This window comes from Typha angustifolia, chromosome 4, assembly GCF_048772165.1.
Source record: "Typha angustifolia cultivar Huaian chromosome 4, ASM4877216v1, whole genome shotgun sequence".
Taxonomy (NCBI): domain Eukaryota; kingdom Viridiplantae; phylum Streptophyta; class Magnoliopsida; order Poales; family Typhaceae; genus Typha; species Typha angustifolia.
Genome location: NC_133242.1, coordinates 267,644 through 289,155, shown reverse-complemented (window position 1 = coordinate 289,155; position 21,512 = coordinate 267,644). Strand labels below are relative to the sequence as shown.

Here is a 21,512-nt window from a genome sequence, read left to right as displayed (position 1 = left end):
AAAAGAAATGTGGAATCTAAAGGTGTAAATGAGCTGTAGAAAACAATGTTAACAAATTGCAGGAAAGCGTGTCTTTGATGACATTTTTTTCGAATGTCGACGATATTAATTAATTATGCTTCTTTTAATGGGGTTGGCAAAGAGATAAACACGTCGCCTTAGATGTCTACATCTTTGCTAAATTTCTTTTCTTTTTTCCTCCAACGCAAAGTCTTCAATGGGATTTCGCGTGCCTGCGGATGCAATCTCTATCATATCTTGTAACAATTGGTGCATTTTTTTAGCAAAAAGAAAAAGAAGAAGGAACGAAGAATGGAGTCTTAATCATTATAATAATATTTGGTCCGCATAGTAATCCAAGAAAGATTGAGCTAGAGGGCGTGATTAAGATCTACCAACATATGAATAATATCAAATTGGTTATTAACAGTGATGGAAAATATAGGAAAATAGGTAGCTTATCTTGAATGCTAAGATATAAAGAAGCATGCATTCACATTTAGGGTAGAGTACATAAATAATATTCAGAGTATATGCAAATTCTTGTCTTTTCATGGGCCTACAGAGTACGAACGGAGGAAAAAAGTGAAAGATAAAAATAAACATCTGGGATTTGCTTCTGTCTAAAAGACCATTTAATCCTTCCCCTAGACTTTGAATCTGTTGGACTATGTCTTGTAGTAGGAAGCTTGAAGGTATTATTAGGAGAATCATGACCATATTGTAGAATGGCATCCTATTATTGATCTTCTACTTACGCATGTGATACCAGCTGAGTGTTGCAATGTGGGCTTCTGGATCAACTGGTTCATTGCATGAACAATTCTGAAGGCCGACAAGACAAGACGATCGCCCCAAAATATATATGAATGCAGGCTGCTCATACTTTGGTTTCGTAGAAGTAAGTCGATGAGACTGCCAAGCCCTCGACATCATAAGTGCGAACGAGCCGTTGCCTCTTCCCCGACGACTCCATCCAGCAGAACTCTAGATGGAAGGACTGTGATTGCGCAACACTCTTGCCAACGTCAGATGGGCAACCAATGTACATTCCTCCAGGTAGCAATGTCATCTGGAATCCTCCATCAAAGACAACCAAGTTGTTGCTTACTGTTCCTGTCCAATGAACATTGGTTGTCGTGCTACTGCCTCTGCTGGTCGATGTAATGTCCTACATGAGTATTAAAAGGAACTTTGATTATCTGTACAAGAAATTATGAGTTCAGCATACCAGGGAAAGATCACCCTAGTTACTATGAACTTGAAACTATTTGTTAGCAAGGCTTGTAAAAGTAAAGCATAAGTGTAACCCTGGTAAATAGAAGCAAGTAGTGCTTTCTATATGCCCGATGAATATTGCAAACATCCATAAAGATCTGGTTTGACATGTTCACAAGGGTTACAGTCATAATCTGACATTTCCTAAAGCTCTCATTTGTTAGGATTTATCCATGAGCATGAATGTTGCATTTTCAACCTTTTCATGTATTGCAAATGTTGTATTTTCTTTTCTCTGTCTGATGCTCGATTTCTTCTGATAGTAGACAGAAACCACATAATTTGGGCTTTAAAGAAGGTATAACAGAAAAGGTGAATAGAAACATAAGCACACCTGAATTAACCGACCCTTATCCATTTCAAGCAAAGCAATTGTATCGGCCTCAGCTGCTGTTGCTCCATAAACACCACTTCGTTTAGTTATGGAGTGACCCTCCCATCGCCCGAGTAGTGGAGTTATTCTATCTAGGTTGTCCTGCTGGTAATAGCAAAAAAGAAAAGAGAAGAGAAGGTAAGGATGACCCATGATCCATAATAAAATGTTCTGAGCTGGCAGTTTGTTTAGCAAACAGAAGCCAACTTTGCACATTACAGCTGCATAACAGCTTATAATGCAATGATGCATTTAAAAATATAGTATATCATAAGATATCTAACCAGGTTGTAATTCTAGAAAATTTGGCCACATATACTAACCTCAATGTCAGAAAATGAAGAAATAAATGGTGCCTCATCTCCTTGTTCTTCAACGAAAACAAGAAGCATGTCAAGAACTCCCTTTGGGTCCAGTATGTGAAAAGCTCTTGCTCGCCTCTTTCTCCTGAGAGAATAAAGGCAACTCTCACAAACAATGGATGGCCGATGAGAAGGTATCTTCAAGTGTCTGGAAGAATAAGTTATAAGTCATAGAATATACTGGCTTTCATGAACTGAAATCTTGGTTGCTGCAGGAAAATAATTACTTGGGATATTCTTCACCAGTGTCATCTTCTCCAAGCACACCAGCTCGAAGGACAGTCTCTAGCATCCCAGCAGTCTGGTACCTCAGAGAAAATGCTTTCTCTTTAGGGAAGAATCCAATCTGTACATTCAAACAGAGCAGTGATGAAAAAAATAATGGAAATATGGGGAATTTAACTGCTGGAAGTAGACAGATGACAAAAGTGTGTGTTTTCCAGTGCTTCCAGTATATATTCCTTGTCACCTGTTGATATTTGTCAACAGTAAACATGTTAGTCTCTTTGATTTTGTACTCCATCCATTCAGATTCCGCATCATCATCCACGAATGTTCTGGAAGGAGGCTGCTTAATGTACAACCTACAAAATTGAAATATGACTAACTAGGGATCCAAGTTTCTTTATGCCGAAAGATCAGGTTAACTTGACAATGCTATCCTTAATAAGCATTTGAAAGAAGTGTAGAAGGAATTGTAAGCAAACATCAACTTTTAAGTGGAATTAAAGATGAACAAAGTACGTTACTAAAGGTATACATTTCCTGCATTTAACATGCCTACCAAGCTTGGGAAGCACAATTTTACAGAAGACAAAATGCTCCCACGTGCAGTGATCTTCTATGATCATACATTCAACTAAAGACACTTGAATTACACCATTGAATAAGGCATAAAGCTTAAAAGAGCCAAAAGGATTACAATTTTGACCACTGTGTGTGTGTGTGTGTGTGTGTGTGTATGATTAGCGAAAAAAGACGGCGCTTTATCAAGCATAAGATAAGTGACTGAAGTTAAACAATCTCACGTCTGAATGAGGCTGATAAGTTCATTCTCTCCATAAGAGCTCGCCGAAAGCTTCGTGCTCACATTCTGCAACAAATTCCCGTGGGCATCGAATTGCTGCAAAGCCAAAAGCCAAAACCATTTACAAAATTTAAATTTGGAGACAAAGCAGGGTAAAAGAATAGAGCTTGTGAATACTAACGTAGAAGGAACCATTCCATTTCCCCAAATTAAGCTCGATGAACCGGTTCAAGACGTCAATGCCCATGGACTTCTCGCCCGGCCCCAGCTCCATCACGGAATAAGGCTTCTCTGCTGCTCGAATTCCTCGACTATGGCTTCTAAAGGATCGGATTTGGAGCTCGATGCCACTCTTTGGGTTAGAAGAACGAACTAATTTAGACGAGATGGGAGTCAAAAGGTGGTGCCTTTCGACAAAATTCGACCTCGATTTCGAGTAACTCAATGGGATTCCCCTGGTGCAGTTAGGAATTAGGGTTTCCGCCATGTGAGCAGTTTCAGCGGGAGAGCTTGCAGCTACCGCGTGCTTTAAAACCTTATCCCATTCCTTCGTGTTGCTAAAAGATTCGCTTGTTATACCATGATACAGTCAGAAAATTGTTTCTAAAAAGCTATTATACCGTGTTCCGTAGTCATTAATGATAGAAGGAAAATTGGGGACTTTTGCATATAAGTCAAAGGAAAAGACTAAACCATATTTTTCAAGATAATTCGTCACAAAGATTTTGCTGAGACGGAGGTTGTTAGTGCTATACACCTTTTTAGCAACACTGAGAAATGACTGAAGAACAGAATTGGATTCTGAAATTCTAACTAAAGTTTTGCGACAGCAAATTCTTATACGTTAGCAAAGTATTAAATCTTGCTAACTATGTGACTAACTGATTAATCGAAGGAGGGAACAACGATTTTCGATTCGTTGGGTTAGATCTCTATCCTCTAATCTCCATTAGCTGACGTTTCTTTTGCCCTTTGTGATAATTTATTGCCAGTTTAGCCAAAAAATAAAATAAAAAGAAAAGAAAAACCACTCACAGAGTTTATCGGATAAGATATTTAAAAATAAGCCCCCCAAAGACCTACGAAAACTTATCAGATAAGATATTTAATATGAAATATTAAAACTGTTACTTCGTTTTAAAGAAAAGATTTACTGTTGGATTGAGGAATCCAAGCTACTTTTGCATAGATGGAACTTTCTTTCACGAGATGCAGAAAAACTACCCGCTATTATTAGATGTTAAAATAATTATAATATTTTATTTAAATATAATTAACACAAAATTATTAGGAGTTTTACAATAAATAAATTTTTATATATCAAATATATAAAATTAGAGAAATTAATCTCTATAGATAATATATAACGTATTATTATTTAAATAAGTAAATTAAAAACTGTAAATTATTTAAAAAAATATATGAGTAAACGGATATTTGATATCCGTATCCGAATCCGAAAAATATATCCGACCCATATCCGAATTTTTTTTTTAAATTTTATCCGTATCCGAATCCGAATCGGATAAAAATTTCTTATCCGAATCGAGTCGGATAGTGGATCGGGTCGGAGTTAATCCGACCCGTTTTCACCCCTAGGTCACAGAGGACTAAAGCACGTTGTCGTCTCGATTACCAATGAACTAAGAATTGCACAGATTTTCAGCATTAAACAAAATAGAAAGATCAAACCATCATAAGCCATAAATACTTTGCGTCACAACCAGCATTAGCTGTTCCATACAAGACACATGATACTTGATAGACACCCCGTCATAGGCCATCTAAAGATGGTTCCACCTGAACCTCGACTAATTTGCCCATGAGTCATTGTGATAACAAAAAAAAACCAGTTGAATTCGCGAAAAAACAAACCTATATATCACCTGAATATATAAATAATCCGAAAGTTGGCTATTACAAATTCTCTTGCTTAAAACTAACACGATATGCAGAAGCTACTTAGGCCCAATGTCCTTCAGGGCACAAATCTGTTCTTCACCCATAGCAGACATCACAGTCACAACCAGATCCTTTCCTTCTGCAAATCCATCCTTGATCTGGAATTCAACAACCAATTGAAAATAAGGACTAACATTAATCCAGTGAAAAAGCTCTCAAGACATATCTAGTGTCCAAATTCTCTACATATACATTCTCCCCCAAACAAAAATTACAAGAAATTGCAACAGAGGAAAAGCACACAGTTTGAACGACCTTACTGCAACTATACGGAATCTTAGATAGCACAGACCCATTATTGAGATACAAAATACAAACGGTTTCAAACCTCTATAGGCTGTTAGTTTCTAAAATGTTGCAAAAATAATGCAGCTGAAGGTTAACTAGAGTTACTTTCAGATAATATTATAAACAAACTTGATATGCTGCAGAAGAATCTCATATAAATAGTGGCGCATGATGAAGGATATCTACCTTAACTTTCAGAAATAGATCCTACACAAACTTAATATGATGCTAAAAGATAGCTCACTGCAAGAATAAGGAACGTGCAAATAGTTGGCGCAACTGACCTGAGAAAGCAGACTATCATCAGTAGGGAGCCTCAGATCATCTTTAGTGTTACCATTTTCAGTCAGCAGACTCACCTGTCATAAGCACCCAAGGTCAAAGGCATCAGATTACTAAACAAGAAAGGAAAGATAAACAAGAACAAGGAAAAACGAACGAGAGTAAATATCATACAAATCCATCTTCAGATATGTCAATCAGTTGATAGTCAGTACGATTAACATGTGGAACCTGCAAATTACAAGCAGCAATTCATACATGCAAGTGAACAACAGGAACAAACTGAATGATGATGAGCACGAATGCAATTAACATACATCACAGTTATGGGATGAGGGAACAATATCTTCAAGTTTCTTTGCAGTGAAGATGTCTATGGCAACAAAATGGCATTTGGCGTGTCCATGTTTCCCAGTCTTGGAAGTGGAAACCTCTACAACCTGCAACAATTAACGAGTTAACATGCAAGAATAAAACTAAGAAACATCAGATATGTGAAAGGAAAACATATAGCAAGAGCTTCTAGAAATTCCACCCAGATAATCAAGTTGCTTCCCTAGAACAAGGAAACTATGTTCCTAAGACTATAGTAAGTAACACTAGACCAAAAGCTCTTCTTTTCAAAGCAAGATTATGAAATTTTTAGTCATGTAAGTTCCAAATAGCAAAATAATCCCCTACTTGTATCACTTTCAATTCATAATTCCAAAACTAGGCGATTATAGCAGTCCATCATTTTTGTTTAAAAACAATGCAAATGTTCTGACTTTTTTCCCCATAGTCGTGTCTCAATGGTGAAACCCTATTTGCCCCGACACTACTCTCTCACTTTGGTTTCTGTTATATCAAAATAGAAACAATAATCAAGATCAGAGAATATTGATAGCTAGTAGCTTCCCAGCTCTCGATAACAACAGTAAGGGAAATTTAATTTGAAGCATGTAGAATGTTAAACTTCAGGTGGACAATTTATAACCTACATGATGAACCATGAAACAAAGATAAATCTCTACTTCAAGAGGACAATTTCACAAGCATTCTCTTCTGCATAGGTAATTTTAAAAAAAAAAAGCTGAAAAACCAAATAAAAAGAAGAATTAATGGAAAGAGGTAATCCACACAAAGATCAATGACATAAAATCTATATTGCGTAAAAATATATATAATATCAAAAACGAGAATACGCGGTCTCTTGACAATATCTTAGTACATGTAACAGAACCAGATTCTATAACCATTCCATCAAGGAATTACAAAGCATAATAATTTTGATATTAAACATGTCGATATCCAAATATATGCGTTTCATAGAGCACGTGTAAGATCGCAAAGAATCCAAACGAGGTCAGATACGTAAATAAATCCAACTAGACAATTCCGTTTCGGTCAATCCACACAATGTGTATTAGTCAACATACAAATCGGCACGAATAATAAAAGAACCATGACAGGGAGAGAGCGAGAAGGTTCTCAAATCACTGATCCGAAACATCCGCGGAGCATATCAACCAAGAAATAGTTCCAAGTAATGAACGAGGAAAAAGACGAGATCGGATCGATTTCAAGGTATCAATCAGGAAAGCAAACCTTGCAGGGCCTCCCCTTGATCACAATGTATCCGTTCTTCCGGATCGTCCCAGCCTGCTGCGGGTACGTCTTCGAGGCTCCCGCGTCGGCCTTCGACTCGAAGTGGTGCTCCTCGTCCGACATGATCAACACCTAATCAAGAGATCTCGATTGCTTCGAATCAAGAAAGAAGAGAAATCGGGGTAGATAGGAGAGAGACGAGGGGACTCGAGGGTTCACCTGAGGAAAGGGAGAAGGCGGCGAGAGGTAGCGCGAACCTACAGATGGATGGCAATCCGGATTATGCCGCGAGCTAGGGTTTTCCGCAGACCCGCTTTAAATAGAAGATCCGTGATCCGTATCATCTTATGTGCACGTGGACGGTGGATCTTAGGGCAAGCTTATCCTTGCGTTAGGATTACGCTGACATTGTGTTGGGGGGGGGGGGGGGGCGATGATTAGCCTAAGCAAATCACTGCCTAATCCGAATCCGCATCCACATTAGATGATTTAGATAAGGATAACTTTATTCTATTTTCCATGAATATCTGGCTAACCTCTTTGAGCATATGCAACATAATATACCTATAAAAGTTGTGACTAGAAATATGAATTTGTATTAATAAATTTTTTTAGTGTGCATTGTAAATATAAATTATACACATTCTAATATAATAATAATAATAATAAATATATATAATCAGTATTATATGTTAATATAAAAAATTAAATATAATTAATTTGTAAAAGCTCCAGAACTCATAGATGTGAGGGTATCTATCCAATTCTTATCCAAACTCCGGTGCACAAAAACCTGTATGGATTATTCTCATCTGCTCATTTTGTGACTAGGTATAGATTCGATTTCCCACTAGCTATGACTAACCTTTTTTATTTTAGCATGATATAATATGTGAACACAATCCACTTATTTTAAGAGAAAAAATTAACAGTGCACCACTAAATATCAATACTAAGTATCGGAATACGAATTAGAACTCTTATATAATATGAATTTCTACTATTAACTCCAAAATTCTAATATATCTACCGTCATGAATGCCATGTTAAGTAAAGGGAGATCTAGGGGTGAAAACGGGTCGGATTAACTCCGACCCGACCCGCTATTCGACCCTACTCGAATCGGATTCGGATAAAAAATTTCTATCCGATTCGGATACGGATTTAGATAGAATTTTTGAAAAAAATTCGGATACGGATTCGAATACGGATCGGATATATTTTTCGGATTCGGATTCGGATATCAGATATCCGTTTATCCGCATATTTTTTAAAATGATTTACAATTTTTAATTTTCTTATTTAAATAGTAAATATTAATATTGTTACTAATAATACTTTATATATTATTTATGAAGATTAATTTCTCTAATTTTATATATTTGACATACAAAAAAATTTATTTATTATAAAACTCTTAATAATTTTATATTAATTATTTATTGTAACTTTCAATTTAGGAAGTGCAGCCAATGTTGCAAAGGCAAAGCTTAAAAATCTTTTAGGAAAGGAAACTTACACATGGCACTTCCTAAATTGAAAGATCTATAACAGCGAGAATAGATTAAACATTGATGAGAATATTTATACACCACCCACCCTAAGTGAAACCAACTTAACACATTCTTCCTTTTTCAGAATGTTTGAATAGAAAACGAGAAGGAAATCGAGGTGACAAAATAATCAAAAGTGTGTACAGAGAATAAAATGGTTTAGGAATAGTCCTGCACATCTTACCGTGAGCTAGGCATAAAATCAATCTTTACATTGCATAAACATACAACATGCAGTTAAAACTGCCATCTTTTCATGCAAAGCCCCTACTATGATGAAGATCGCATGGCCAAATTCTCTAATTCTTGTATGAATATCTCTGGAGACTCCTCTCTGAACCATAAAAAGGTTCAAAGTTAGAACTGATAAACAAAAATGACAGATCAATTTGAGGCAAAGTTAAAACCACAGTAATTTTTCTCCAATTCAGTCAGTTGGTTACGTTTGATCATCATATATATGCTTGTTGCTTTTAAGAATTAACATAACATTTGTGTATATGTATATTTATAAATTTAGATAAGGCATATGCATGAGTAATGTGGCGAATATGTATGCAGGCTGTAAGGAAAAAAAAAACTAACACTTCAATTGCCTCCTGGTATGTATAGCTGGACGCAACTGCCAGAAGCTGACCGTTGTAGTTGTATGATAAGGAAGCCACACTATTTGGGTACCTCGGGAACTGCATGAGAAAATTCACGTTTAGATTCTTAAAGCTATACATAGTAGGTACATGGTTAGGAAAGAATTAGCAGTTGGAAATGATGGCTAACTAGATATGCACCTCAAACAGCTTCTTTCGGCATTGAGCATCCCAGATGATAGTGTATCCTTCATTATCTCCGGTAACAAAGGTATCATAGCTACAGTAGCACATATAATATCAGGTTTTCTACTAAATCTGACAAGTAAAATCTTGCCTGCTCACCGGGCTTTGACCGGAAGCCTTTGATCAGTAGATTATTTAGAACTTCAAACTATTCTATTCTAAAGTGGAAAAAGCTCCACCTTTCTTTCCCAGAGCATTGTAAGCCCTTCTGTCCCACTTTGGGTGCTTTGCCCCTTGCTTTACAGAAAGAGTTATGAACTTACTAAATGAAAATTGATGCATACCATGGATGAAGAGCAATGTCATTTACGTCAACCAGATGAGCTCTTCCACCTTTTGATTTTGGGTGACACCGGAAAACATATCTGTTAATATGAAGCAAGGTGAAGATTTAATACAGAAACAAATCATCTTTTCTCTTCTATAACCAAATGTTATACATTTGCAAATGATTCTTATACTAATTTTTATAGCTTTGTTTTCTTTTCTTCGTACTGATCTTCCTTATTGGGCCCAGAAAAAAAAATGAAATCATATACAAGCTGAATTCCTTAACCATGTATTTTTCCAGGATACTTCCCCAGGCCATCAATTTTACAGAAATGTCAGCGTCTATCCAATGCAATGATCAAGTCCATGCAGAACTTTGTGCAGATTTCCAGACAGAGACTGCTCCTTTTAGAATGCAAATGTTCAGCATAACTATGTTGAAAAGAGATACTACTTGAAACAACCAATCTAGTGATGCATGTAGCTTCTTGTGCATGGAGGCTATCAAAGAATCCTGTGAAGTATAGCCTAAAGTAATGCTAGCATGTAATGTAAACAGAAGGGTTAGTAAGTACCAAAAACTGACCCCATCTCACATTCCATTGCAGGATCAAAGTACTTCACTGCAACACATCCGTCTACTGATCCAGTGACATATCCTGGAGATTAGGAAATCATAATTGTTAAAACTGGAACCTATAGAACAGGTAATTTCTAAAGTAGAAGATTAAAATGCTTCAAATAAGGCTAGAGGTGGAAGAAGGTATGAGATTTATTTGCTCGACAAAGTTTCTTCTATCTTCTACTATATTCAGTGTAGCTAATACAGTTTCTCCACCAGCTTGCAGTATCCATATACTATACTCCAAATAAAAAGCTTATCTGATGTTCACATGTGAACTTTCATACTTTTCTATGTGCTAATGGACAAATCCATATGTTGTTAACTGGGCATATAATCAACAAGACTTAGATCTGTCAGTTTAGGAGTTAAAGAGCACCTGAATGATGATGACGTAGGAAGCTGAAAAGTGGGGGAATAAATACCGTGGCACTTTGGAAATGAACGAACACATCTTATTTGAAAATCCATAGATGATTCTTTTGTATGAACTGGTCCTTTTAAATTTCGCAGATCATGCATTTCTACTGTCGTCCCAATAGCTGCTAATAGATAAACTCCGCATAGTGACATAGACCTCACATCTGAATCTATAGTACATGTGCATAGAGAGTTTCCACTTCTCATGTGTGTATCCCAAAACTTCAATTTCTTGTCAAGACTAGAAGTCACAATTTGTCCTGAAAGAGAATCAAATGTTAGATACAGTGGCCTATGCAATATCAATAATTCAGCAGAATCAAATGTTTGTATACAGATTTCTTACTCTCAGATAGCTAAAACATAATATTGTGGGAGTAACAGTAACTTGAAATCGTTACATAACCTTGTGAAAATATATCAATGCCAAAACTGCAACACTGTCAGACTAAGCTGGTCAAATAGTAAAATTACTGACATCTAACCAGCTTTGCTATAATATTCTTCTTTTTTCTACCTTGTTCCTTTTTTAAGCATAATATGACACTATCACCGTAAGAATCTTAACAGGTTCTTAAATGTATAGAAATAATTTATCTGTCATTTTTAAAAGCCGATGTGTGGCAATAACCCAAATAATATCATAAATATGTAGAATAACAAACATCATGAGCAATTATTTCTCATGATTATCACGCAGAACTGCAGTAGAATTGGGGAATGGATCCAGGAAAAAGGTATTTGAAGACAAAACGGGTCATAACATAGAAAAGGACCCAATTTTACAGATCATCACAGTCCTCTTTGACCTCCCAGTAAGTAATATTCCACCAAATTAAAAAAGACGCAAGTAAGAGAAAAACATCGGTGGTCACATACCAGTTTCCTCAGAATACTCAATGCAGACAATTGAATCATCATGCTTTCCTACTACATCTTGAGTTCCTGAACACAAGTTATACCTGAGAGTATTCCCATAAGATGAAGCTATAATCTCAATCTAGAAGTAGATTATATGATAGATATAAAGTTCAATATGGAAGTAGATTATATAAAGACTAACAGGAGCTGGATGAATAATTAAGAAAATGCCAGGAAAACAGAAATATGTGACAAACAAGAGTACGCAGTGTATTTTCCAAGTTATATCATGTAAGGGGCAAGTGATATCTGTTTTTAAAACCCAATAGATTACAAGATGAGGGTTCAAAATTGACAAAACTCGTAATGGAAAAGAAAGATTTTTTTTTCTAAAAAAAAAAAAAACCCCCACCTTCGAATGAATCCATCTGAACCAGCAGTAAGAGCAGCCATGTCGTTCTCGAAACAGCAATCGAGAAGAGCCCCTTCTGAAAGAGCTTCCAATCTAAGCACTGATCCATCCACATCGTACAATCGTAGAATCTAAAATCGAAACACCCATTAGATTTTGCTCCAGAGGACCAAATCTGATGAATAAAATAAGCAGAATCAGGAGAAGAATAGAGAATCGAGATACTGACAGAATCCCAGGAGGAGATCAGCAGATTGTTCGATCTCGGCGCGAATCGGATCCTCGAGATGGCATCTTTGATGGGTTCTCCGAGCTCCAACCGAGATCCCTCCATCTAATCGTCGCCAGTTGCCTTAATCCGAACGACTCCTCTATAGATTCTATCTCCGCGAGACGAACCCTAGTTTTGAAATTGGGATCGCGGTTGAAGATTCCCGCCAAACTTTTGGGCATTGCTATTTACAAAGGTCAAGCTTGTGGATCGGATCGGGTCAAGCTTTTAACGGATCCGCTTAAGACCCGAAGTCAATAAAAATCAAATAGGAGGAATTATGCTTGCATTATGATAAAATCACTGATTTTTCATTATTATTATTTAATATTTGTGGCTTAATTTTACATCATCTGCAGCTGTTTGGAAGAGAGCTTAGAGGAGAGTATTATAAAGCAAAAGAACATTGTGTCAAAATTATCCAGCACAAATAGGAGTTATTGATGGCCACCTTTTCTCTTGCAAGTAATAGTGATCACAAGAAAGAAGGGTTGCCACATTGCAGCAATTTAATGCTGCAGAAAGCTGAAATAGAATTTGGTAATCCTTAGGTTTAACATCTCAGGAAGAAAACAAGATTATCCAGCCAATTCATTCATTGACATTAGAGTATTGTAAATCTGAAAACAGACTAACAATACAACATGCTATCTGTTGATCTATTTTTGTCCCAAAATTTTACCTGTCTCAAATTCTTGAAGAATGTTAATGTCCCTGCATGCCTGCATGATTCTTGAATAAAGATGAACAAGAAGTTGGGCATTCGTACAAGCTCCAATTGTCCATGTATTTTTCTCTTTAATCTAACAACATATACAAATAAAATCTAGCAAACATAATAATATGGTTAAGCATCATTGCTCTTCATCCAAAATGTAATGTGGTCGTTTTACCAAATAATCCAGCATTTATTGTTTTTTTTTTAAATGTACAAGCTGTTTTTTCAACTCAAAGCAGTCACTGAAGGCTCAAATTAAGACCGAGAGAGCATGCACAAGGCCATGGCACTGATACCTTGTAGCTGCTCTGTAGAAAATTTCCATGTGAAATTCCTCTATAAAATGATAATTTTGTAGATTATGGCGCTAACAAAGTTTAAGCTACAGGTGCTGGGGCATTGCCGGATGGACATCTTGGCCTGCGACAACGCCTTGTTGTCCTTCCCCAACCTATCATACTCCTTCCATCAGTATCCATATCAGTACTGATGGAATGCAATGGTGGCGAGTTAACCTGGATCTCTGGTACTGCGACTGCCAAACTTCTAAGTTGCCTCCTTCCATTTGCTTGGGACCCATTTCGGCCTGTCCGTCTAGTTAAACTTGTCTGCCAAGATCTACCAGATGCTTTCAGCAGCCCTCCAATAGTTTGAAGATCCTCTGATACTTCATGCCTGGACAGTGATGCAAGCCCTGGTAAGATATCTTTCTGAAAGTCTCGCCGCTGCCGCCGCCTTCTTGCTTGGCCTCTCCGAGGCTTTGTTAGTAACAGTGAAGCAGCACCGATCTCTTCTTCTTTTCTATTGTCGATTACCTTCTCGCTGCAACAGTTATCATCAATCTTGGTTTCTTCAAGCAGCAATGTCATGGACTCGAACAGATCTAATCCATCATCCAAGGACTCAGTGACTCCAAGGTCCATCATCAGCACCCCAGGATTCTCGGTGGACATAGCAACCTCAGCAAACCAATGTAAAGTATCACATGGAGGAGGAGAGGCTGGATGTGATGTGATTCTGTCTAAACAAGCCCGTGTATCCATTGACATAGCAAGAATATTCTTTGCTGCCGCTATAGCAAATGAATCATGGCAGCAGTCTTTTTCCTGTGAACTCTCTTGTTTTTCTGATAGAACAGATTCCTTCTGGAAATTTACAATACCCTCAGCCTCAAAGATATGTGCTTCCAGATCCAGATCAATCTCAGAAGTAGTTTTTACACAAACACTTGGTACTGAGAGTTTCGATGGAACCTCACCCTCAGATGGTAGTTCAGATAATTCTGAGTTGTCTATAAATGGTAAGGCATCATTTAGATCAATGTAATCCCTCAGGATTTTGCTGTTTTTCCCAATAGCCCATCCAGCAATGAGACTCTGGCTCTCCTTGTCCGAACTGGCAACCTGCAAGTCACAGGTTATGTTGGTGTAGCATAGGCCTTCTTTCTCAATCTGTTTGTTAATGTCAATTAAAGGTTTTCGCTGATGCGAAATAGGTGAGTGCGTAGTGCTTTTCTGAATCTTGTCACAAACAGAAAAACCAAGAATTCTTGCAGCAGTATCCTCAGAAACCTCAAAATCCTTACCATGTTTGCTCTCAGATTCTTGACCAACTCTACTGGAGCTGGAAACAAGTTGAGAATTACCGTGTGTAAAGCTGAATGCTGTTTGTGAACTTTTCATGTCAACAGATTCATTAACAGCTCCTTTTGTTCTGAGCCAGGAAATTCCTACTCCGGTCTCCTCACCCTTACATTCAAAACTGACAGTATCTTTATCTTGTTGGCCTTCCAGAATTCCATCTGTAAGTGCTTGATTCAAATTTACATTCTTGAGACATTTGGAATGTGCATGCTGCAAACCCTCAGGACATCTGCCTCCAAAGTTTCCATATGGACTGTTGCTACTGCTGTTATTGTCCAAATCACTACACATCATCGAAGGGTGTTGTAAATGTGACACAGAAGCTTGACCTGGAATACTTTGGCAAAATCCGTTTATATAAGGAGCCTCACTTTGAGATCCGGGGTCTAAGGTAAGGTTGCCATTCGTTTTCCATTTTTGAATTGCACTTTCAGTGTTTTGAATAGTAATATTGGTACTTCTCTGAAAATTCACAGTCGGTAACACATTGAAGCATGGATGTGCTTGAACTGCAAGTGGGATTTGGCTTATGCTTGAACTGCTCCCGGTCTTAGCAGAGGATGGTACAAATGGAAATGCATCACCAGGGTGGTCCATCTGAAGAATGGAGAAAGAAGCAGGCATCGGAAGATCTGCTTGCCCTGAGTTCTTGGAGCTGGAGATGTAATTTCTTCCAGAGGTTTTAATACCATCAGTTTTTCTCATGAACCATTCCATTGTTTCACTCCGATCTGACTTCATGTCTACTTGTTCAGATGATCGTCCGAGTGCACCATTACAGCTTTCTAGAGTGGAAAATTTTAAGCTGCATACACTTTTCCCTGTAAGATTGATAACAAGAAAAGAAATAAGACAAGAGACGACTGAAATAATTCCATTTATAAGCATCATTAGCAAAGGATTAACGCAAACTTCAGGTTGATAATAATTGGACATAAATAAGATAACATCATGCTATAAGCCAAAATTAGTGCTGTTCAGGGACTATTTCTTAACGTCTTGATAGTAACAGGGTTAAAGTCCTATCTAACTGAACATCCATGGTAAAATTATTTAGTTGAAGAACCAAGAAAAATGGCCTCAGTTAAAACATGAGAGAAGTTTTACAGTGCAATAGACTTAGAAGCTGCTTAGTGCTACTAACTGCAGATGGTGCTTGCTGACTTCAAGGACTTCTTTACAAGACACTGGGAGATAATGAGCTATTCGTGCCAATTTAAAAGGAAACCTTAATGAAAGAGGTAATGGACATCTCTATGCCCCACTGCTACAATCTAAATTGATTAGCAAAGAATTACCATTTTCTTTGTTACTGGTGGGCATAACTCGTTTCATTCTCTCATTTGCATTAAAGAAATTCGAGCTAGTCCTTTCATCGGCATGCACAAATTTGAAGAAGCCCCCTTTTGAGTCAAAGGATCTTGTGTTTGATGTGGTTGGCAAATGATGACAGTGATCCTCTTTGTTACAATTTCTCAGGCGAAGAAGATCTGTAGATGCTGAATCTGCTGCACCTTTACAGGATGTCCCTGTCGTAGGTTCATTCAAATCAACCACTTTGTGGCTTCTCAGGATGTTTTGCCTCTGTTTATCTGAAACCCAGCTGTCTTCTCTGCAACTAGGACTCTCACTGGTAGCTCGTGTGAGTTTGACATCACTCCCAGGATTAGTATTACAGCTGATGTCAAGAGGATCTGCAGGTTTAAAAGATGATTCAGCAGCATTTTTCTTTCCTGATCTTTCCACATCTTCATTCTCGATATATTCATCAGCTGGAAGTTGAAGGTCAAACATTTTCTTTGACCTCTGAAGCCCATCTTTTGAAGACGCTGTATTTGGAGAAGATTGAACGCTACCTTCCTTAAGAAAGTTTAGTAAGGGCTTCATTTCAACCCGCCCTGCAATATGGGAGCTTTCATATGTGGTTCTCAGAAAAGGCATCTGCCAAATCTTTTTTGTGCCTTCAGATGGCATTTGAAACATAAAAGAATTTGACTGTAATGTATCTGGTGGTATTGAGTATCTAGGTAACTCTTTGCTTTGAAACTCTTGCATCAAATCCTTCTGTATTCCGTAAAGACGGTGAAGTTCATAAACCTACATCACAAGAAAAACAGTGTTAAGTAAAAAGAAAAAAACGGGTAACCATAAGAAAGCAAATAAAGAGCTCCCAAGATATACTACCAGCTCAACAATTTTTTAAAATAGTAAGCCACAGATGATAAAAGAGGCAACTAAAAGAAGAAATAGCTTCTTTTTTTTTGCTACTGATGCTTAGAAAGGTCTATAATAGATTGTCTTGCACCTTTTGAGTTGATAGTATCAGAATGTTCACCTGTTTCCTAAATGTAGCTTCATGTTCAAGCATCATCTGCTTCAGCATTTCCCTATCATACTGTGAGCCATAGGTTGGCCTTGCCATGAAGCCACCAAATGGAGGCCCACTCAACATATTCTCTTCATAGTAACCACTCCAAGTACTACTTACATTCACATTAAGATCTCTCATTTCCAAATATCCTGGTAGGTAGCTTTTACCCTCCAATTTAGTTCCCATTCCTGCAAATTCTCTATTGTCATAAAGAGCACAATACATAACAAAGTTGAAGATCAGAAAATTAGATAAATATTGTCCCCTAAGAGGAAAATATAAATACAGGAATCCTTAAGCTACCATAAAGTTATATTTTCTAATAACAATGAGAGATTCAGTAGGGTCTTCAGTAGTATATTAGTATGTTGAGTTGTTGACCATATGCCCATATTAAGAAAAGGTCACAGCTTTAACATCAATGATACTAAAGTTACAGATAGATTTCGATAGCTTCCGAACACAAAGAATTTTCTTTTGCCACCAGATAGGTGAGATAGAAGAAAGTATGTTGCAACAGATACATCATACTTGCATAAGCATGTATCATGTCTACACAAACATATTACAACAGGAATAATGAATTTGTAAGATCTAAAAGAGCTAAAACTCTCACTATTTCCTGGAGCAGGAAAGTGAACATTTTACATCACTATGTAAACAATTAAATGCAGATCCAATTAGAACAAAAAAAATATAGCATTAGCATTAGCATTAGCATTAGCATATGCTTTCTTCATGCTCAGAAAGGGACGTTCATGGATTAGAGAATGTAGTCAAGTACAAAAGAAATATTGAAGAATGTCTTTTCGAAGATGAATTGCAAAGAAACTAAAGAACAGACGGTCAGAGTACGATTTTGCATCACATTCAAGTTTTCAGTTTCTAGTAACAACATGAAAATATGACATTAACCATAACAAATTGTGCAACGCCATGTGAAAGTAGTTCCTTATTACGATATAAACAGAAAAAAAGAAAGAAAGAAAGAAAGAACGAAAGAAAGAAACCGCATGATGCCGGTAGTTCAACAAGTTGAAATTAAATGCTCCTGAAAGATCTAATAAGGTATGCATGTGAACAAAGGCAATGAAGATATTCATTTAGGTTAAAACTAAGTAGGTTCTTGATGTTGCCAAAACAGTATGTATTTCGAAGATTACCGAATTAAGATGGCAACAGCGATGGGCAAAACCTTCTCACTATAACCTGAATTCACAACTGTCGAGTGTCATGCAACAACACAGCAAGGGTCTGAATCAGACTGCTCAAAAGAAGTGGACTCTCAAAACATGTATCCAATGTGAAGCTTCATAAGACGCACAACAGACAACCAATAATTCCAAAAGTTGGGATTAAAAAAGATTAAATCTAAAAATAAAACAGAAGCAAATCTACAGATAAAATCTGCCTTGAATCAACATTAAGTGTCCAAAAGAGGTGCTTTAGTAACTTTAGTTCGCCTTTTGGCAAAAAGGCACCAAAAAGACAAGGCCTTGAGATGACAAAATGAAGAGAAAGGGCAAAATTATGAAGTGCAAATCTCTAAGTAATAAAACATATTCTGATGTTCATAGATTTTTGCTAAGAACTCGAACGGAATTAGATATAAAAAGTTGACATGAAATCCAAATAGAGAACCCTTATCTGACACAGAAACCAAAAAGATTTCCTAAATAGTGGGACAACAAATCCAACAATACTATGGGAAAAAAAAGGCTAACAAAGAACAAAAGGGCACAAATTGCCAAAAGCCCACCATCACCCAGCTCCAAAACACCGCAAATCCACCGACCAAATCAAAAGATCTCCTTTTACAAGAGCCATCACCACCCAAATCCAAAAACCAACCAAAGAATACAACAGATCATGAAGCAAAGCAAATTACCTCGGCCAACTTCGTCAGTGTTCCCTGGAGCTCCGCTGAAGCGGATTCAGCATCACTACTCGAAACATCTGAAACCCAAATGGCCGCGGCGCTCCTTCCATTGGAAGAACAAGAAAAGATCCCAACTGTTCCCAACTCCCGCACGACAGAAGATAAAACCAACCAAAAGAGATAGTGGTAGGAGTAAGGAAATAGGAAGGTGGCTCCAAAATAAGAATATAAAGAGATCAAGAAGTACTAATGGAAGAGGAGAGGGTATATTTCCACAGCCATTGGAAGGAGACCAAGCTGCAGATCGACATCAGATTGAGAGATTTCGATCTCGATGTGGGCCATAGAATGTTAGAGAGAGAGAGAGAGAGAGAGAGAGAGAGAGAGAGAGACCCAAGGAGGAAATCTCTCAGAAGAACATGACCTTCTAAGAACAGTGACAGAAATATAACAACATATGGATATTTTTTATTATTCTCTCGACCTTTCTACAGCCCCTCCTCTTTGATTTCCTCCACCTCTCAAAATATATCGACCTTCATTTTTTTTTGTTTTTGGGGGAGGAAGGACCATAAAAATGGGATTTTTATTTTCTCCCTTCTTTGTGGGGTTCAGACTTCGGAGATTCTCTCCACTTCCTCTGCCTTTCTGGGAGATTAAAAAAAAAAAGAAACAAATAATTAAAAAAACAGACCAACACCCACAACTGCTGCTGCAAGGACAGTACGCAATCCAATTCCAAATCCACAAAAATACCACCTATATTTTCTCATTTACTACTCTTATTTAAAATATTTACTTAATCCACAAAATTCTTGTTTTCTCGTCTCATTTTGGTCACAATACGATCTATTTCTTACCATTTAATGAAAACTAATTGCGAAAAGAACATTATTAGGTACATCTTATCTTTGGCTGCTCCAAAAGTTTTCAACTGATTAAAATTGTGGGACAGGTGTGGGACCCAGTTGGGGTTGTGACTTCTTTGTATGGTTAAAGAAAGTGTGGCTCTGGACAGGGAATGCCATAGCAGTTCACATTATTTACCATTGCAGGAACGGCAATTGGCTATTGGCTAATGGCAAATGACATGACTCGTTTGCAACTTGCAAGGGATGTATGGAAAGTGATTACCCCAACTCCTCCTCATGCTACCATTGCTTTATAGTTATAATTTATATTAATGGTAGGGAGGAGTGGGTTGGAGATGGGGATTGTTAATTATACTATTAGTGAGGGATTGGAATCCTCGGATCAAATGGATCTTTTGTCTGTAATGCTTCAATCAGCCATCCATATCCCAAGGTTCTATGCCTTTGGCCTACTACTACTATATGCTTAGAGTGCAAGGGAGATGCACCGAATGGGGATGGGCACCCAAAAAAGCACTGAGGCTAATCATGGGGCAGGCTTTAAGGACATGGATAAGAGAGAAGAGCTTTATATAATGGATTATTTGGAGTATTTATATTGAATTGGTTTGAGGACACCTGGGTCAGATCAAATATAACTGAAGAGTGATGCTAATTTACAAATGTACAATGCTATAAGGAACATTTAGGTTGACAATTTTTCTCTTCTTTTTTTCATCACTTAGGCAATAAGAGCAAATGTGGCCCAGCATTCAACTCTGGGTCATAAGAAAGACATGAGGCTTTAAAATCCTAGTGGGGTTACAGTTATTTATGGTTGAGAGTGGAGGTGAAATATAGAAAATCCATAGTCTCCATCCCAATTGGATTACAGAAATAGTATGAAGTTTGTGGTTAGATGTCTCACTTACTGTGACGGTAATACAACTTGTCTCTTGCATCTAAGCGGTCATGGTTTCAAGATCAAAGACCTGCTTTTGTTTGCCCTTTTTGTACCTGGGTTCGCGGCTTTAATGATCTTATCACAAGAAATTGCCTAAGTTTAGCTTCAAGGGTGGTAAAGTGTAAATGGTTATAACTGGCAGAAAGGAAAAGAATCAGCAGGCATTGATGGCATGGCTCACCATAAAAGCTATATTTATGATATCTTCTGGTACCTCAGGCCCTTGTGGAACATGGGGGTGTATCTCTAGTACCCTTCATGTGAAAGCAACCTAACTTTAACCCAGACCTGCCCTTGTGCTGTTGCAGGTCCAAGGGAATCCAGCTCTCATTCTTCCTCACAGGGGAGTGGATTCTGCAAGACAGAGGTTTTAGGAATTTATTGCGACTTGGGCAATTATGGGGTATAGTCTCATTAGATGCCTTCAAATTTGAATTTCTTCTTCTTCTTCTTCTTTTTTTTTAAAAACAAAAAACAAAAACAAAAATTATCCTTCTACTCTATCTATGTTCAAATGTGAAAAAGGAGTGCTATATATATATATATATATATATATGTATGTATGTATAATTCTCAAGTAAAGTATATGAACTGAGCTACAAAAGCAGCAGATGAGATGAGGGTGAATACCAAGAGACAAAATACATTATGCATGAGAGGAAGATTGGGACCATTCATTAGGAAT

General features: G+C 37.3%; 4 protein-coding genes across 9 annotated transcripts; all 4 read right to left on the bottom strand.

Annotated features, from left to right (window-relative positions):
- Positions 1 to 442: 442 nt before the first annotated feature.
- On the bottom strand, positions 443 to 3,621 carry LOC140759727 (uncharacterized). 2 transcript variants are annotated; one of them, XM_073096362.1, is made up of 7 exons: positions 3,222 to 3,621; positions 3,042 to 3,136; positions 2,483 to 2,597; positions 2,241 to 2,359; positions 1,975 to 2,098; positions 1,613 to 1,756; positions 443 to 1,171 (listed from the first exon to the last, which is right to left on the bottom strand). In XM_073096362.1, the coding sequence occupies exons 1-7, from the start codon at positions 3,525 to 3,527 to the stop codon at positions 881 to 883; spliced, it is 1,194 nt and encodes a 397-aa protein (XP_072952463.1). In that variant the 5' UTR covers positions 3,528 to 3,621; the 3' UTR covers positions 443 to 880. The 2 variants fall into 2 exon arrangements, with proteins under 2 accessions (XP_072952463.1, XP_072952462.1); XM_073096361.1 differs by having other exon boundaries at positions 1,975 to 2,161; positions 3,222 to 3,620.
- Positions 3,622 to 4,720: 1,099 nt separating this feature from the next.
- LOC140759671 (eukaryotic translation initiation factor 5A-2-like) lies at positions 4,721 to 7,459 on the bottom strand. The gene is made up of 6 exons (XM_073096297.1): positions 7,379 to 7,459; positions 7,160 to 7,291; positions 5,890 to 6,012; positions 5,747 to 5,803; positions 5,575 to 5,649; positions 4,721 to 5,100 (listed from the first exon to the last, which is right to left on the bottom strand). Exons 2-6 carry the CDS (start codon positions 7,280 to 7,282, stop codon positions 4,999 to 5,001), a joined length of 480 nt encoding a protein of 159 aa, XP_072952398.1. The 5' UTR covers positions 7,283 to 7,291; positions 7,379 to 7,459; the 3' UTR covers positions 4,721 to 4,998.
- A 1,300-nt stretch (positions 7,460 to 8,759) lies between these two features.
- On the bottom strand, positions 8,760 to 12,636 carry LOC140759669 (mitotic checkpoint protein BUB3.3). 2 transcript variants are annotated; one of them, XM_073096295.1, is made up of 9 exons: positions 12,360 to 12,636; positions 12,131 to 12,261; positions 11,737 to 11,819; positions 10,863 to 11,117; positions 10,402 to 10,474; positions 9,830 to 9,910; positions 9,501 to 9,579; positions 9,298 to 9,398; positions 8,760 to 9,046 (listed from the first exon to the last, which is right to left on the bottom strand). In XM_073096295.1, the coding sequence occupies exons 1-9, from the start codon at positions 12,462 to 12,464 to the stop codon at positions 8,983 to 8,985; spliced, it is 972 nt and encodes a 323-aa protein (XP_072952396.1). In that variant the 5' UTR covers positions 12,465 to 12,636; the 3' UTR covers positions 8,760 to 8,982. The 2 variants fall into 2 exon arrangements, with proteins under 2 accessions (XP_072952396.1, XP_072952397.1); XM_073096296.1 differs by having other exon boundaries at positions 11,737 to 11,802; positions 12,360 to 12,499.
- A 527-nt stretch (positions 12,637 to 13,163) lies between these two features.
- LOC140758813 (uncharacterized) lies at positions 13,164 to 19,495 on the bottom strand. Of its 4 annotated transcripts, none has more exons than XM_073095119.1 (5): positions 19,022 to 19,495; positions 18,297 to 18,442; positions 17,098 to 17,321; positions 16,061 to 16,859; positions 13,164 to 15,583 (listed from the first exon to the last, which is right to left on the bottom strand). In XM_073095119.1, the coding sequence occupies exons 3-5, from the start codon at positions 17,317 to 17,319 to the stop codon at positions 13,497 to 13,499; spliced, it is 3,108 nt and encodes a 1,035-aa protein (XP_072951220.1). In that variant the 5' UTR covers positions 17,320 to 17,321; positions 18,297 to 18,442; positions 19,022 to 19,495; the 3' UTR covers positions 13,164 to 13,496. The 4 variants fall into 4 exon arrangements, with proteins under 4 accessions (XP_072951220.1, XP_072951219.1, XP_072951217.1 ...); XM_073095118.1 differs by having other exon boundaries at positions 18,297 to 18,354; XM_073095116.1 differs by having other exon boundaries at positions 18,297 to 18,342.
- Positions 19,496 to 21,512: the final 2,017 nt, after the last annotated feature.